Raw genomic sequence first — 18656 nt, forward strand, 5'->3', positions numbered from 1 at the left:
TTTTGGAGCAATCTGGATTCAGAATATGTTATATATACCAAAGCATCAGGAAGAATGCGGGTTCAAATTCCACCTCTGACACCTACCAGCTTACTAGCCATGGGCAGGACAATCCTCATTTACAGTATATTAAAGAATTGTTTTGGAAACTACTAAACTTAACAGATCTAAATTATCATCTCTAATTCTGTTAACTCACTGAAGCACAATATGGGAAGTTCAATATTTCAGAAAACTGCCTTCATATTACTAGGGTTGTTGTGAACATCAAATGAGATTTTACTTATACAAAACACTTAGCACAGTACCTGGCACAAAGGCAGTTTCTCTATTCTCTTTCCTTATTTAGAAACATGAATGGCTCCTAGGGAAGCTATCATCCATCATTCTCCACTTGAGGTTAAGAAAAAATGATAGAAACGTTGTGTGTATTTGACATAACACAAAGGCAACTCAGCAGAGTTATTCTAAATGCCAGATATTAGTTCCATTATTTATTATGAGGAATGTGTACAGCAACACTAGTAAAGGAAAAAAAAATTGTCTTGTGGTTAAAGGACAATCAGATTTGATAAGATGATTAAGTTTTATTCTTTATAACTAAAAACATGTTTCTTAAGTGAACATAAACATGTACCAAGTCAAACAGAATCACAAACTTTGAACAACAAAAACATGGCAGACAAAATTCAAAAGTTCAGTAAGTCAAATGCATAAAAATTACTTATGAACTCAACGTTAAGTATTTAAGAAACAAGTCAAATTTCTATTCTTTTATATTTTAAAGAGGAGCTTACTGAATTAAAGACTACATATAGAACACATCTTATATGATATTTTCTATAAGAAACTTTACAAGTCATAATGCTTTATTAAAACTTGTACAATGTTGAGATCTCTCAGCTTTAAAGGAAACATAATTTGATTTATCTGGATACTTAAATTGTTGGTGAGATTCACAACCAGCTCAGTGAAGAAGCTGCCCACTGCCTAACATCCGTAGGGCAGTTTGGGTACTTTTGAAGAGCATCCATAATTTGATTATTGTCCAAAAGCAATTTCACCAGTTGGTATTCTCTCTGTGTATTTACTGATGTTCTCTCCATCACTTTTACTAATTCTAGTTGTTGTAAGTGTTCAAATGCCTAAAGGGAGAGAAATATTTCAAGTTAAAACCAAAATTAATCAGCAAACATTGCTATTTTTTGGTTCTATGGGTAATACAATTTGCTTGATATCCTGACTCAAGAATATCTCTAGAATTAAAGAGGCTTATTATTAACTTTTGTACTGATTTGTACTGCATGACAAAAATCTCATGTCTTACCTTTTATCAAAAAGGAAATTATTAATCGTTATTAATATCCAGTAAATTCTATTTACTAATACTGAACTCATACTGAAATGTTTCATCTATAACTAGAATAATAAATGTGAAAGGGTACTGGCAAAGAGTTTTATTAGTTTGCTTTTTTGGGAAAGAGAGGTTGTAAAGTGGAAGTTTACTGGTGGCATACCAAGCCTGTTCTATATAATTTCTAGGGATAAGAATAATTTCATTTAATGGAGGACTGGAAGGAATAATTTTTCATCTATCTATCTCCTTCAAACAAGTTCTCCACTTTGTTGGAGGATAAGCTGGGAAAAAACTGAGGGAACCAGTAAAGTACATGCTTATGTGCTTAAGATAGCCACTCCCTCTTTTTTTTGCTTAATTTCAGCCTTCTGCTTCAAGAGTCCCACATATCTTCTTTGTGTTTTCATACATTTGTTATTCTACATAAAAAATACTTTAGAATGTATTTCTTACAATCTGATATCTTGGAATTCATCCTTATGTCTTTTATTATTTTGTATTTGTTTAGAATCAATCAGTAAGCATTTATTCAGTAGCAACTGTTTTTGTAGGTACTGTTTGACATTCTGGAGATATAAAGCCAAAATACTTGAAAGGTTTTGACCGTACTACTGCAACAGACAAATGTACAAATATAAGTACATCTAACACGCATGCACAAGAGCGCATGCGTGCACAAACACACACACACACATATCCTTTTATTTAAGAAATCTATCAAGATAAATGTCAAAAACAATTAAAAACACTCTCCCTGCTCGCTCTTCACTCAACTTTTACATTTTAACTTAGGGCTTTTTTGGTAGATACACTCTATATCATTGTTTTAAAACAATATTGGTGGGATAATGAGGTTAACACATTCTACTTGCTGTCCTAATCTAAAAACTTCTTTGGTAGTGACCTGAGAGCACTTGCCACACAGTCTTTTGAATGAAACTCAATTTACCTGTAATTCCATTTTGCCTTGCTACTCTCTCAAGAGACCTGTACATTGCTAGCCCAGGAGAGTAAAAAATTACCCAAAAGCTTTCAACCTAAGCTAATGTATAAGTATATTAATATTACATCTTAATGAATTTTCTACCCTAAAACACTGGCTTCTTAAATTAGCTACTTGAAGTGACAAAAATGAATCTTGAATTAGAAGTGAAGAAACCTGATAGTTTATACCAAAAGACTAAATTCCAAGACTGTATGTACCTACAATTAGACAGCAGAGGGCACCATACCTCCACAAAAGAAAATGATTTACATGATTCTATTACAATTATACAATATTCTCACTTTAGCTTGTCTAAAAGAAATTTTCTGGTGATTATTTCATGAAACAAACCTCATGTGAAAAAGTTCTCTCAGCACACATTTTTTGTAGAAAATTGAACAAAAACAAATCTTACCTTCATAACAACAGGTTTTTCAAAATTATAAACTGAATGGGCCTTCCTTTGGATAAACTTCTGAAATTCTGCAATAAAATAAATGAGGTTATTAAGTATGCTTTGGTTAAAAAAAAAAAAAAAGTAAAAGAAAACTGACAAGTCCTAACAAAACTATCAAAATATCTTACCATTATATACCATTTGAAAATTAAAAGGCTCATCCTGATAAATGTCATTTAAATGTTTCATTGCTATAAGAAGACAGATTTCTAATACTGAAAGACCTAAAATGAAAAAGAAGCAAAATATAAATTGTTATTCAATCATGTGGACCATAGCATTTCAATATTGTCCAATGGGGTTTTCTTGGCAAAGAAACTGGATTCAGCGCATTCAGTAGATAGAAATAAGCACTATGCTATTATTGTCCAAATTCATATAAAAGATATAATTAGTAGATAATAAATACAGAGCTGGAAGGAACTTTCAAGGCCATCTAGTCCAATCCCCTTTTACAAATGAAGAAAATTAAAAGTACCCCACACCCAAAGGTCACACAGATAAACTTTCAGAGATGTGATTTGGTTTGATCACAGAAGTCTTGCTCCACAGCCAATGTATTTTCCATTGACGATAAAAGTAATTTCTATAAGACCATCAATCCTACTCATTTTTCTATAAGTCATACTAAATAAAATGAGTAAAGAAAAGCTTTAAATTGCTTTCATTAAAGAGGGCTTCAGTTTGATTTCATATAAACCACTTATAAGCTGAAATATAATTTCATATCACAAGCACAAAAAAGTTAGCCATCTTACCATGTACAATATTTGCTTTAGAGTCCATACTACACAAATGATTTGCCTCTATCAGGTCTGTTGGAATAATAAATGGACGAGATGACGTTATGTGACTTAAAGCAAGCATCTAAGGAAAAAAATGGGAATTAGAAAAAACAAATTACTTAAGTGTGGGAACTTTGCTGAAAACAATAAGCACCAGTTCTTATTTTGGAGCCTTATTCCTAATGAAAGATTAAAAATAAATGGCTAGGATAACTATTCTCAGATTTCATTCCCTATCAAAGTGTTTCTAACCATAGATAATTTTTTAAAAGACACTAAAAAACAAGAGTTGCTTATGAAGTCTAGAACCACTTAATTTATGTATTTTCCTAAAACACAAGTACATTTTTACCAAGGGCTGTGGAGAGGGTCAAGGGAAGAACAAACAGAAAAGACAACTAAGCAAAGATTTTGTTTCCAGCTTCAAAATCCCTCACAGAAACTCGAAGTTCTTATTTGTGGTCTAAAACCCATACAAATTCAATTTCTCTACTCTGAGTTTTATGTATGCAAGAACTCATTTAGTTATTTGACAAGTGTATACTAATAATCTCCATAAAGGTGCTATGCCATGGAAGCCATGAAGCCTATAAAAATGAAATAGTTCTCGCCCTTATGAAAAACTTAAATCTATTAGTAAAAATAAATTACACAACAACTATAAATCAAAAGAGAATGTGGCAAACTTCAGAGTGTTACAAAGTTTGTGAGCTGGGACAGGCACAGTGGATAGAGCACCAACCTGGAGTCAGGAAGACCAGAGTTCAAATCTAGCCTCAGACATTTGATATTAGCAGTGTGATTCTGAGCAAATGCCTCACTCCACCCTCCAAAAAGTTCATTTGTTATTTTTTTTTTTTTTGCTATTTTAATGGCTTGGGTTTTGGCTGACAGCTCTCCCCTATGCCCCCAATTTCTTTTCCATAGTTTTCAACAATTTGTCCCCATTATTGGTTTCTTCTCTGTTGCCTACAAACATCATTCTCCCCTATTCTTAAAAAAAGCAAAAACAAAAACAAGAATCCTTGGGTATCACTGTCCTGTATCTCTTCCCTTTTTTCTCCCCAGCCAAATTCATAGAAAAGACTCACCTCTACTCTCATTTTCTTTTTCAAACCTTTATATTTCTGGCTTTTGACCTCCATCATTGAACTGAAATTTGTTCTCCCTAAACTGAAAAAATTAATTTATAGTCTTTCCTCATTTTCATCTTTTTTAACCTCTGCAGTATGTAACATCTGAACCACTTCTCTCTCAATTCTCTTTCCTCTCTGGGTTATTTTGACAATGTTCTCTTGGTTTTCCTATCTGAATGACAACTTCTCATTCAACTGTATTAGAATACCCGTATCCCATCTTAGTATCAGGTAAAATACTCCAAAGCTCTATCTAAACCAGGGGTTCTCAGCCAGATGCGGCCTGCTGGGTTATGGCAAATAGGCTGAAGGGCGGAGACAGTGTGAGTTTTTGTTTTTACTATAGTTTGGTCCTCCAACAGTCTGAGGGAAGTGAACTGGCCCCCTATTTAAAAAGTTTGAGAACCACTGGTCTAAACCCTTTTCTATCTCTATTTTTTCTTGAAATCACCAATCCCTTGGGTTAAATTATTTTCTCTATGATGACAGCTCAAATATAAGGAGATAAAGCCTTTATCTCCTTCCTGAGCTTCACATAACTTTTGGCTATTTCGACCATAGGTCTGTAGCCCACATTTTAAAAACTCAGATCAGAACTCATTGGCTCACTCCATTATCTCATCCTTCTCCCAAACTACTATTTGTTGAAGACAAAAATTTCCCCACTTCAATTTTTTTAACTGCAGCTATCTGATTTCGCCAAAGCATCAAACACGTGTGTTTTGGGATGTGCTCATACTTAGCCCTGTACTGCCTTTCCAAAAATCTTTTACAGTACTCTTCTTAACAGTATCACAGAAGATATCATTTCTCTTCCACATCAAGGCTTTTTTACTGCTTATATCTTCCATGTCTGTAATGTAATCCTTAGTTTCCCTCAAAGTTCATCTCAGTCATGGGATTCTACATGAATTTTTCCCAGCTATCAGCAGTTTTCCTCCTACCCCATTTCTTCACTTGGAATGTATTTTTTATCTGTGTTGCCTACTCCAAATAGAATACGAGGGTTCAAGGACAAGAACTGTTTCCTTTTTGTCTTTATTATCTTTACCATCTAGCACTCTTTAGGATATATCAATAACAATAAATGTTTATAAAATTATGTGTCTTGTTTTGTCATTAAGAAAATTGGCAATTATTATTTTTCTACACTTTTATAACCTTTACCTCCATCAGATAACCTGAGTATCAATTCCTCATACCTCAAACATATTGCCTATGGCTATTCTCTCTTCCTATTTGATTTGTTGTCTCTTTATGGTAAAAATTTTTTTACATCAGTTTATTGAAATAATTTGTATTTATGTCCAAATGTTTATCCATTTCTCATTTTCTGTCAACATCTCATTTAAATAGGTTAGTTTTTATTTGTTTTAACATCTTTTTCTCATTTCAATAGATTCTGAAATATAACTGGAAATTGTTTTTATGGTGGCATTTAAAAAAAACTGCTTATGACAAGCAGTGCAATGACATCAAAAAAGCATCCCATGATGTATTTATGCTTGTCTTTAATGCTAAAACAAATTCCACCATCTCACTAATTTGCCTCTTCAAAAAAACAAAACAAAATACACACACACACACAAAACAAACAAACAAAAAAAACTTTCAGTCATTCTTTTACTTAGCTGCAACCCAAAGCATCAATGTCTATATTGATATGATTTAATAGACAGGGCCTCACATTTTGAGTGCCAAGAATGAAATATTTCAACACTAACTATAAATTCTATGATTCTTAGCAAACCTGGTCCTCTTCTTTGACACCCTGCCATGTGTCTTAGAAGTAGAGAAGCACAGAACTGCAGTTTGATGATTTTTGAATTGTCATGATCAAAGAATTTATCACCAACTGAGCAGCCTACTGCTCAGTATGCTCACCATACTAAGCTAGGTTGGCTCTGTCTAGCTTGGTAGTCTGGTAGATTGGCTTCACGAGCGCAATACTCTTGAGATCTCTGGAATGCTTCTGACTATGTAGTTGCCTGCCTTCAAACTCCAGAAAAAAAGAGAAGGCCCTCAATCTGTGGTGATTCTACAGTTCCTGGAGGGAAAGGAAGAAAACAGAGTCCTTTCCATATCGGAACTATGGAAGGAGATAATATTTTTAAAAACCATCTGCATAAAGGTAAGAGTTAAGTCTTGAGCACTGGGGAGTGGGGGGAGAGAAATAAAAGGGATGAAAGAAAGAAGAAAAAGGAGGAATGAAAGGATGGAAAGGGAAAGAAAAGAGGGCAAAGAATAAAATCAAGGAAAAATACCTACATCAAGAGGTGAAAGAAAGGGTATGAAATGAATGAAATAATGAAACAATGAAAGAAGTAACAAATATAAAAGAATTAAGTTTAACCTCAGAAAAAAGGAAAGATAATTCTTTGTGTGACAAAAATATAGTATGGATAAAGATAAACATTTTATTATGAGGGGGTGACAATTAAGTTGGAAAAAAAAACAAGTAGATTTGGGAATAAGTTACTTTCATTATCTATTAATGTTCCTCATAAATAAAAGTACTTCAAATCTGTGGATGCAACAGGGAACTACAAAACAGTTTCTTTAGAATTCTATTATTGTATAAGAAAGAGTGGGAAAGAGAGGGAAGGAGGGAGGGAAGAAAGATGAACATATCCAAAAAGAAAAAGATCTTGCTGAAGAAACATCGAAAAGGGATGACCAATGCATTTGGGGGAAAAAACTCAGAGCTCATGATTTAAACCACAGGCATCAATCTTGCTGCCCGATATAATATGATTGAGAAATATTTAATAGAATAAATAATAAGAGAAGTCAAAATGTTGTGAACCCTGTTGCTTTAAGTCTGGAAGATGAGAGGGTTCAGAAGGAAAGATGAGTTCAGTTTTAGACATGATGACTTTGAGATGTCTCTAGGACAATGAGTTTGAAATGTCTAATTCGGCTGCAATATGGCTACCTTAGTAGCATCCCATTTCATCTCCTGTCACCTCTTTCCCTATTCAAATCTATCTTCCACTCAAGATGCCAAAGAAATTTACCCAATGTGCAAATCTGATCATGCAATCACACAACTCAACAAACTTTGCCATCTCTTTGACAAACTTTTCATAATCTGGTACCTTCTTATCTTTCCAGATACACTGCTGCCCAAACTATAATTTGGGCCACACTGACTTCATGTACAATCTTCATTCTTCCATTTCCATTCCTTTACACTTGTTAACTCACATGCTTGAAATGTATTCTAAGTATCCCTCCACTTTGAATCTAGTTTCTTTCATGCCTCAGGTCATGTTTCAACTTCTACAAAAAAGCTTTCTTCCCAGCTTTCCATTCTCATTTGCTAATGTTTCCTTTCCCAAATCACAGTGTACTGGTTTTATTGTTATGTACTGTCTCCAGCAATAGAATGTAACCTCCTAGAAAGAATTTATCTCACATTTGTCTTTATCTTCAGTGCTTAGTAAAACATCTGGCACTAAATAGCTACTTAATAATGAATGCTAGCTGATCAACCCAAACAACATTATTCTCCTAACTAGATCTGAAATTATTCCCTTTCTCCAATCCTTTCAAAAATTCAAAAACCCAAATAAATAAAATTTCTGAAATGCAAGTAGGAGTGGACAGACATGTGAGAAGAGAATTGGGGACAGAGGTCACCTAAGGAAGAGATACTGTCAGAATCAGGAAGGTGGGGATCAGCTATTTTAAAAGCTGCAGAAAAGTCAAGTGGGATAAAGATAAGAAAATAGGCCATTAGATTTGAGTCAGAATTAATCTGATGAAGGTATAACTTTCTCTTCCAAATATACTGTAGTGTAACATCTTCATTGCTGTTCTCTCTGACCTCTAATATCTTGCTTTTAAAAATTCTTCCTCCTGCTTTCTCAATTCATTTTATACAAAAATGGCATTGTCAGATATCATGGTAATAACTACACGTACTGATACTTTATGTGTGAATCAATATTACACACATTTGCTCTCTTTGAGTAACTCATGTTACTTCATGCCTCTCCAATTGCATTCCCTCCTTATATTCAGTGCTAGGAAGTGAAAAGAATTAGAATAATTAATCTAAGTGTCTTTTTAATAGATCAACCATAGACCGTAATTGTTCTTATTTAACCCAGGTTTTAGAATAAAAGACAACAGGGCATTATAATATAAAAGAAATGACTCTGATGAAATTAAAAAGATTTTGCACAAACAAAATTGATGCAACCAAGATTAAAAGGAGAAAGAAAATTGGGAAACAAAATTTTTGTAGCAATTGTCTGTGGTAAAGGCCTCATTTTTCAAATGTATAGAGAATTATATAGAAGAATACAATTCATTATCCAAATGATAAATGGTCAAAAGACTTGAAAAGGCAGTTTTCAGATGAAGAAATCAAAGGTATCTATAGTCATATGAAAAAATGTTCTTATCACTACTAATTAGATAAAAGCAAATTACAACACTGCAATACCATCTTATATCTTTCAGATTGGCTACTATGACAGAAAAGAGAAATAATAATGGAGAAGATGTGGGAAAACTGGACACTAATGCACTCTTGGTGGAGTTGTGAGTTGATCCAACCATTCTGGAGAGCAAAGCCTAAAGGACAACTAAACTATAAATACCCTTTGATTTAGGCAATACTGTTGTGCCACAGTTCTCTTATTATCCTGACTCAGTTTTCCTAAATTGTCCCTGAATTGTTCGGCTCAATCCTGTAAAACCATCCCTTCCCTCTCCTATCAGAATATTTGATAAGGATAAAAAATCTTACATTTTAGAACATCAGAATGCCTCTTCCCATCCCAATCTATCAGATGTCTTATCAAGATGCCGCCCCTCATATCATCCCCACCTCCCCCCCATCCTTTCAGAGTCCCATTCCCTCTCTAAGCACCCCGACTCTGCCCCTGCCTCAGTCTACCCCCTGTGTCTGAGCCCCGTGTTTATATATATACATATATATAATATATATATATATATATATATATATATATATATATATATATATATATATATATATATATATATATATGTCATTGAGAACTCACACTATTAGCTGGACTCTTGGAGATGGATAGTCTCATTCAGCCCTGGGACCAAACCATGGATCCATTTGGTTCCAGTAAATCTCTCCCTTTCAAATAAAATATTAAACACTCTAATTTCTATCTTGTCTCAGTTTCTCTGGCATTACAATACCACTACTGGATCTGTATCCCAAAGAGATGATAAAAAGGGGGAAAGAACCTACATTAAAAAAAAAAAAAAAAATTATAGCAGCTCCCTTTATGGTAGCAAAGAATTGGAAATTGAAGCAATGCCCATCAAGTGGGGAATGATTGAACAAATTATGGAACACTATTGTAGTATAAGAATAATAAGAAGGTGGATTTCAGAAAAACCTGGAAAGACTTAAATGAATTGATGCTGGATGAAGTGAGCAGAACAAGAACAACACTGTACACATTAACAATACCACTTTATGATGGTCAAGGATAATCCAAGGCAATTCCAAGAGATGATGAAAAACTTATGATGGAAAGAATTATAGAATCTGAATGCAGATTAAAACATACTTTTTTAAACTTTTCTTTCTTGTAGATTTTTCCTTTTGTTCTGATTCTTCTTTCACAACATTACTAATGTAAAAAAATGTACAAACATGTTTAATATGACTGTACGTGTATACCAGATTGCTAGTTTCTTGGGAAGGATGAAGGTGGAGGGGAAAAAAAAAAAGGAAAATAAAATTAAGTGAGGGAGAAAAATAAACAATGAGTGACAATTCCAGAAAAATCTGGAAAGGCTTATATGAACTGAGGCAAAATGAAGTAGAACAGAACCAGAAAAACAAGTCACAGTAGTAGTAACTGTGAATAACACCTCTTCTCATTAGTACAGGGAGATCTAAGACAATTCCAAAGTACTTAAAATGAGAAATGTTATCCATATACAGAAAAAAAAATAACTGATGAAATCTGAATGCAAATCAAAGCATACTAATTTCACTTATCTTCTTCATGGTTTTTTCCTTTTCCTTTTGTTTCCTCTTTCACAGCATGAGTAATATGGAAATGTTTTCTATGTGCACATAAATAGCTTGTTTAAAATTCTTACCCTTTTAGGGAAGAAGAGGGATCAGAGAGATTTGAAATTTGAAATGCAAAGATATGTTTTTAAATGAATTAAAATTTTTCTTAACAAGTAGGAAAAATAAAATAATATTTAAGACAAAATGGGCAAAGACTTTAAGATATATAGCCCAGTCAAAGCAGAACTTTATTATAAATTAGTTCAATGACTTTAAAGTTTTCTGGCAGAAATGTAGATCACACAAACTTAAGTTCTCAGATTATCTGAGACCTTAAAAGGTTGGAAGTGCTCCTTTAAATAAAACTGATAATGTTTTAGCAAGAGGTTTAAAAATTTCTGTTATTTTACTAAACTAAGAAAATCTGGCAGCATATTGGTTAGAGGAACAAACTTTGAATCAGGATTTCAAGTTCTGCTTGTGACTATGATTCAAGTTATTTAAGTTTTTAGTGATTCCAGATAATTTTCTAAGATTACAAGATAAAGACAAGCTGCCAATATGAAGAGGTTTCCCCAGTGGTTTTCAACACTAAGGAAATCACAAGGCCAAACCAATGAACTTTTTACTAACCATTTTCTAATACTTACAAAAGTTAACTTTAAGAACTAACATATGCAGGAAAAAAAATACATCCCGATGAAAATGTGGCTGCTGCTAGTGTATTCTATTACTATATACTAGTGTATGCTAGTGTATTTTAAAAGCAAATGATTTTTTTTTTTCACTCTAATGGTACATACAAAGCAGACCTTGGGGATAAGGACTATTTTTTTTTTTTTTTTTTTTGAGTGCTGTCTTCTCTATCAGGAAGACCTAGAGCTAAAGTTTTGCTTGTCGTCTTGGGCAAGTCACTAACCTCTCCTCTTGGAACTAACTCACTGCATATGTCTAGAACTTTTAGTTGAAGAACAAGTGCTGATCTACATTAGGAGTTTCTTCACTTCAATCTCTACTACAAATGAAATCACAGGTTTTCTTGAAGAAAAAAAATTCTCCGTATTCAGAGCTGGGACTAAGGTTATAGGCTACACAGGAAAAACTTGTTGCTTAGGAAAAACTACTACAAAATAATATATTTTTTAAAAAGGCAATTTTAATAAATACATACTTTTAATGCCAGAAAATGCCACTGCAAGTGAAGTAAGTATATATTTTGTGATGTTAGCCAATCACCAAGCATTTATTAAAAGCTCATTCTCTGCCAAATGTTGGGGTACAAAGAAAGGTAAAAGACATATAGTCCTTGCCCTTGAAGAAAACATACTCTAAAATTATTAAGTAAAGTGTATTAGAAAGAAAGCTCAAAGCTTCCAGCTGACAATCTCAAATAGGGTATTAAATATTCAGATGCAAAAAGTTGTAATTTCATAATTTAAAAAATGGGAAGGGAAATTTTCATCAATAAATTATCTTACCATCAAAACAGTATCTCTTCATACTAGTTCTCTCTCCATTAAATTATACTTAACACATAGTGATTAGTGTTAGACTTGGAATCAGGGAGACCTGGATTCAACTCCAACTCTGACACTTACTTGCTTTTGTGGCTATAAACAAGTCTCTTAAACAAGTCATTAGACTCTTTCCAAGTCCGTTTCCTCATGTATAAAATAAAGTGAGAGGAGTTAAAAACTGATGGCCTCTAAAGCCCACTCAAACTCTATGATATTTTTATATATGAAGCATTATGAATGGGCCCTATGATATAGAAGATTTTAAACACCAGAAGTCCCCTTCGCAGAAGACATTTGAAATCTTGATAAAGACTTGCACATCTATAATCAATTCCATAGTTTTTTCAAAGTTATTTTTTTTTAATTCTTCCTTCCTTTAAATCACTTCAACACAATTTTATTTTCAAAAGAAAGCAAAACAATTACTAAGTAAGGTCTTTTCTATATTCTTGAGGGCATTTTGCTATTTTTACAAGTTAAATTCTAAACAACTTCATGATACTAATTTAATCAGACTTTTCAAAGGACACTAAAATCATGTAGGAATAAATGGAAGAGTTCTTTTTAATGCCTGAAATTGAGATGTTTTCATTGTTTTTATCCAAAAGAACTACCTCAAATAAATAATAGTAATAGAAAAGACTTTTCTATACATTCACTTCTATAGTAAAGATATTATACTTAGTTCTAATATGCCAGAAAAAAAAAAAAAAGGAACATAAAAAGGAAAAAGCAAAACATCCAAAACTTTTTGTGGAAAAAAAAAAAAATGACTGAAATATACTATTATCATTTCAATGATAGTAGGAAAATTGTTAGGATTGGGACCCTTTAAGGGCTGTGAAACAGATATTTAACTAACTTTTCACGAGCAATACAGCTATTCTCCCAAAATACCAAAATTTGTTAAATGAACTGATAAAAACTGATCCACAAGGCAGCAAAATCTTATTAAAGCCTTCAGAGATTTGAGATTTCTAATGTTTGTTTGCCAATTAGTAACTGCATGGAGAAAACATATTTTGTCCTTAAAAATGGGGATAAGAGAGTTCAAAATAGTGTAAGAAGCCAATAAAGAAGACACATAGATAATATATTTTGGGGAAAAAGACTTAAAACAATGAATTAAAGAGCTTCATATTTTCAAAAGTTATTTTCCATATTAATTTTTCTCCTTAGAATGATTGAATATTCTTAGAAAAAGAAAGTAGCTTTGTCAGAAAAGTCTCTATATTTTAAAATACTTGGAAAAATGTTTCCAAAATCCAATAATTTGTGAAATAAAGTAATAAAAAAATAATACATAATTCCATAAAGACAAAAGCAACAATACAAATGAATACAAACCAATAACATATGCAATGATCGGAGGTCTTTACTGGCATGGAAATGTTTCAGCAGAACATCTTTCACATTCTTATCTTCTGAGAGACCCTAAAGTAAAATAAAAACGGAAGCTGATATCACCTACAGTTGAAGATTTGAAACATAACAGGGTCATGCCAAGATGTATGGCTGACAACATTAACGAACAGTAATTTCTTAGTAAATAAAAACTGGTGGGTTTTTCTTTTTTAGGGAAACTAAATACTACAATGAAAATGAAACAAAACTTCAATGTCTACTTTTTCATGAATGTGTCAAAGAAACAAACTAAACACTGATAATTCCTTTTATAAATAAAACAAAAATTAATATTTTGCGATTCAAAAGGGCTTAAGTATACATGCCAGCCTCTAATTCATTGCTTCAGAGAATTTGGAAATGATGATTGTTTCATTATGAACCATCAGAAGGACTAAAAAATTTCTTTGAATGATAATTAAATTTACAGTTTAGATCATGGAAACAGGATGTTTGCTCCTTAAAAATCTTTTTCCTTAAATTTTACTGTTTTATTGTATACAATGTCAAAATATATTGACATTTAAGTTATATAAGACTTATAAGGTTGACAACATGATAGACTTCCTGTTTAGACAAGTATTTTTTTTAACCATTTGATTGTTACTTGAATAGAAAATGCACTTAAATGTTTTTTTGATGTGTATTTATTATTTTAGCTGGATGGTTAATAAGATGAGTTAGCACTTTCTAGTTTGGCTATGAGATCTTCTTTTCTAATATAAAGCACTTTGCACAATGCTAGTAACATATGGGATGCAATCTGCACTGCTAGGGAGAGTTAATTAATGCACATTAATAAGATGATGATGATGGCTAACATTTATATAGTGATTACTATGTGCCTGGCACTGCATTATACACTTTACCAGTGATTATCTCATCTGATTCATAAAACAACCTTTGAAGGTAGGTGTTTTTTTATTATTTTCATTTTGTAGTTGAGAAAACTTAAGGCAAATAGAAGTTAAGTATTTTTGCCTAAGTCTGAGGCCAAATTTCAATTGAGACATTCTTGAATCTAGGCCTAGTACTCTATGGACTGCGTCATCTAAATTCATTGAAGCATTTATGAGATATAATGTAGTATGATACTTATGTTGAGAGATTAAAAGCCAATTTTGCTATTGGCTCCCTTCCTCTCCCAAAAAATCATTTAAAAATTGATGATCCTTAATTAAATAAACATGATTATTTTAATGATTCTTTCCAAACAATGATTCATCAGTTACAGTTCGTGAACCTAACAATTATTTAATTCCAAAACCTTGTCATCTTTGTCACCTGACTAGAAAATGCTAACATCACAAAAGTTTTAAAGAAAGAAAGTTGTGTAACCCAAGAATTAGTGATAAAAATAAAATGGTTTTTAAAAGAAGGCAACTGGAATAGGAATGGTTGTGAGTCAGAATGTTTGTTAAGGGAAGAGAAATGAAAGGAAAGTAAAGGGTGTAGGTAACATGACAAAATGGAATGATTCAATAACTATAACCTTTAGTTTAGGTAAAGTTGACTCTGGCAGGTGGTTTCTTGTCAGTATTTTCAGTTATTTATTTGAAAAATAACATTAATAGTCCTAAAATTTGGAATTCTCTCTAATTTTTCAGAATTGGGTTTATAATGTGATAATAAACTAGGATTGAAAACCTTTTAATTATTTTCAATCTTGGTCCTCCTTTACATACAGTTCCATTTTCAACTGAATTTACAATCCATTTATCTTTTTTTTAAACTTAATTTTCAAAACATTTACATAATTTTCAATTTTTTCTCTCCTTTCTTCCCCCAACTCCCTCCATGCTATATGTTAAACATGCTGCAGTCCACTATCAGCTACCATTCTCTGCAACTCATTACTATTTCCTGTAATCATTACATCTGAAATAATTAGAAAAAAGAAAATGTATTCAAATCAGCAAAATTTAGGACTTAACTTTTTTAGAGTAATAAAGGACTTGGAGATCATCTAGTCTCTTACTACTCATAGTGCAGGTGAGAAAAATGAGGTTCTGAGAAATCAACCCTCTTGCCTAAAAGGAAGGTAATCAAATGTAAGACTGAAAGAAAGGTTTTGGAAATGTAGTATTAAATTACTGAGGAACTACTTTAAGAGTGTAGATAAACCCTATTCTTTCAATCCCTGGTAAAGGCATCTGGTGGCAAGAATTTGGCCTCACTTAACAGCTGTGTGATATTGGGCAAATCATTAAACTCCATATGCCTGAGTTTCTTCAGCTCTAAAATGTAAAGAGTAATATCACATACCTCACAGGGTTGTTGTGAGAAAGAAATGAGATCATATTTGCAAAGAATGCCAAGCACAATGACAGGCATATAATAGCCACTAAATTAAATGTTTATTCTCTTCCCTTATTTTTTTAACTTATCTCAAATGTTATTTGATATTTAGATCTTGCTTACAAAATGAAAAAGCTCAAAGCCCAAAGCATACGGTAGAGTTCACAAGTACAAGTTGATGTTATTTACAAATGTATATAATCTGAATTAGTTTATAATACAAATATTCCTGTATCCATAAAGAGAAATAAATTACAATCATTCACCTATGAAACTGATGAGATTATGTATATATATATATTCCATCATCCAATCCATGTATACAAATGTATTTTTCCTTAAGATGCTACTAATTTAAAACAAACAAACAAAAAACACCAAGGCAATTAAATTCACTAGCTATTGCATATATAACCCAATAATAAAACAGCACTTTAAAGAGAAATATGCAATTTAATATTTCAACTCCCTTTGTAAGCAAACAATATTTATTCCATTTTATATCACAGTAACATTAGAAGTACTGTGCAAGTTTTAATTGCTTTCTAAAATTTATAAAACCAATCTCCATATTACTGCCTTTATTTAAAAGTACCTGAACTGTTTCATTCCATTTCTCAGTAAAATGCTTGTCTGGAAATGCTTCAGGTAGTGTTAATTGTTCTTTAAATATTTTAAGATATTGTGAGAAACTAAAGGAATTCATTAAATGTATCTGCCGGTGAGAAAATCGTGACTTCACTCTTTTTTCCAGGAGTTCAAGAATATCCTTTAAAAAGTAACAATAACATTCATGTCATAAAGTGTTTATAAATGTCATATTGAAAGAAATATTTAAATTGTTAAGATACAATTTGCAAAATTCACTGAACAACAGAAATACATATGTCAAGACAAGAGAACAATAAAAATCAATGGCATTTACAATTTTAATGCAATCTTGTCAAAAAAATTACTCTCTGAGGTTCTTAGTGATTTTCATCGTCACAGCCTCTCACTTTGGATATATTTACAGCTTTATTCACAGCCCATCTTTACCACTCTAACACTTCAGTGACTGCTGAATATACATTCAAAATTTCAATATGAGTAAGACATTCTTACCCAACTACTTTTCAATCAGAGAGTTATAAAATTAAAACAAATGCTTATCTTCTTTCATGCATATCTCAGTAAGACTAAAGACTCTCATGGATATGTCTCATCACCTGCCATCTTGGGATAGAGCTCCTATATAGACTTAAAAACAACCTTATTATATATAGTCAACAGATATATAAAAGATAGAAGTTTCCCAGAGGAGGAGAGATAGCAATGTCTGCTGTCTTTAGTCTTCATGGAACTGTATAGGAAATGGTCCTTATATTCAATATTCATCCTTGGCAAATTCTCAATTACCTCCTCATTTTTTTCTCTTCTTATAATTTCTCCTATGCCCTACTCTACCAATAGTCACACTACCATTTGTCTTCCTGTTCTATTTTGCCATCTGGAATACTTATTCTATTAAAAACAAAAAAATCCTCCTCTTTTTTAAACTCTTTTCACTTTTTTGTGCTAACAGAATCCTGCCCAAAGCAAAAGGCAACACTTTTCTCTACAAAACCGATTATTCTTTCTCTCATGCCATCTCAAACACTGAACCAGGAAGAACATGCATAATCCTCAAGCCTTAATCCCATTTCCAGACTATTCTCTGTCAGTACTGTTCAGCAATCTCTGGTCTCCAAGTTCAGCAACTTCCTAAAATTCCATGAGTATTATCTTCACTCTACCTAAGTCACAAATGGATTGTCTTTTCTCAGGCTATAACATTTATTTATTAAATAAATAACAAACAAATAGTTTGTTTTTTCATTTTATAATTATATATATTTTTTGACAGTACATATGCATGGGTAATTTTTTTTTTAACATTATCCCTTGTACTCACTTTTCCAAATTTTTCCCCTCCCTCTCTCTTCCCCTCCCCTAGATGACAGGCAATCCCATACATATTAAATGTGTTACAGTATATCCTAGATACAATATATGTGTGTAAAACCGAATTTCTTGTTGCACGATAAGAATTGGATTCAGAAGGTAAAAGTAACCTGGGTAAAAAAGACAATAGTGCAAACAGTTTATACTCAATTCCCAGTGTTCCTTCTCTGGGTGAGGCTATAACATTTAAATGATATATCACTCTTCCTAAAGCTATTCTTCACTATGGCCTCTATTTCCTATACTTTTTTCCTAATCTATTATCCTCTGATAGTCCTTCTTTCCTTACTCTTGAAACTCATTAACTAGTTCAGCTGGAGCTTTGGGATATTCTTAAATCTACTGACTCTGTCTTATAGCCAGTCCCACCTTTTCAAAGACCCATACCATCTGTCTTCTTGGTTGCTATTTATGGGGTAGGTAGGTGGCACAATTTAGCACTCTGGGCCTGGCTCAGGAGACAACAGCATTACCTCCTCCTAGTGTTAAGGTGAGGTTCAGGTGCCATAATAATTATACTTGGCAGAGATTATATAAATATTAGGGATGATGATGATGATTATGATCATGATATACGTATAAAGACACCTGGAAAAAGTCATACAATTATGCAGTTAAATTTGTTATCTAAACTCAAATTGACTTTCACTGATACCCATAACTCCTTTAATTCTTCCTTCATGGACATTATCACAATCTATACTAGTAGCTATTC

General features: G+C 32.5%; 1 protein-coding gene across 11 annotated transcripts in view; it reads right to left on the reverse strand.

Annotated features, from left to right (window-relative positions):
• Positions 1 to 465: 465 nt before the first annotated feature.
• The window catches only part of ORC4 (origin recognition complex subunit 4), a 73862-nt gene continuing 55671 nt past the window's right edge, over positions 466 to 18656 (reverse strand). For 5 of the 11 annotated variants that reach the window (XM_074302122.1, XM_074302130.1, XM_074302123.1 and 2 more), the window contains 7 exons: positions 16554 to 16727; positions 15595 to 15690; positions 13604 to 13690; positions 3558 to 3666; positions 2928 to 3023; positions 2758 to 2825; positions 568 to 1145 (listed from right to left, as the gene is read on the reverse strand). In XM_074302122.1, the coding sequence (XP_074158223.1) occupies positions 957 to 1145; positions 2758 to 2825; positions 2928 to 3023; positions 3558 to 3666; positions 13604 to 13690; positions 15595 to 15690; positions 16554 to 16727 (819 nt within the window). In that variant the 3' untranslated portion in view covers positions 568 to 956. Of the gene's footprint in view, positions 1146 to 2757; positions 2826 to 2927; positions 3024 to 3557; positions 3667 to 13603; positions 13691 to 15594; positions 15691 to 16553; positions 16728 to 18656 lie in introns of all 11 variants that reach the window. The other 6 variants (XM_074302126.1, XM_074302133.1, XM_074302127.1 and 3 more) reach the window with 4 other exon arrangements.

The sequence above is a fragment of the Sminthopsis crassicaudata genome, chromosome 3, assembly GCF_048593235.1.
Source record: "Sminthopsis crassicaudata isolate SCR6 chromosome 3, ASM4859323v1, whole genome shotgun sequence".
In the NCBI taxonomy this organism is placed as follows: domain Eukaryota; kingdom Metazoa; phylum Chordata; class Mammalia; order Dasyuromorphia; family Dasyuridae; genus Sminthopsis; species Sminthopsis crassicaudata.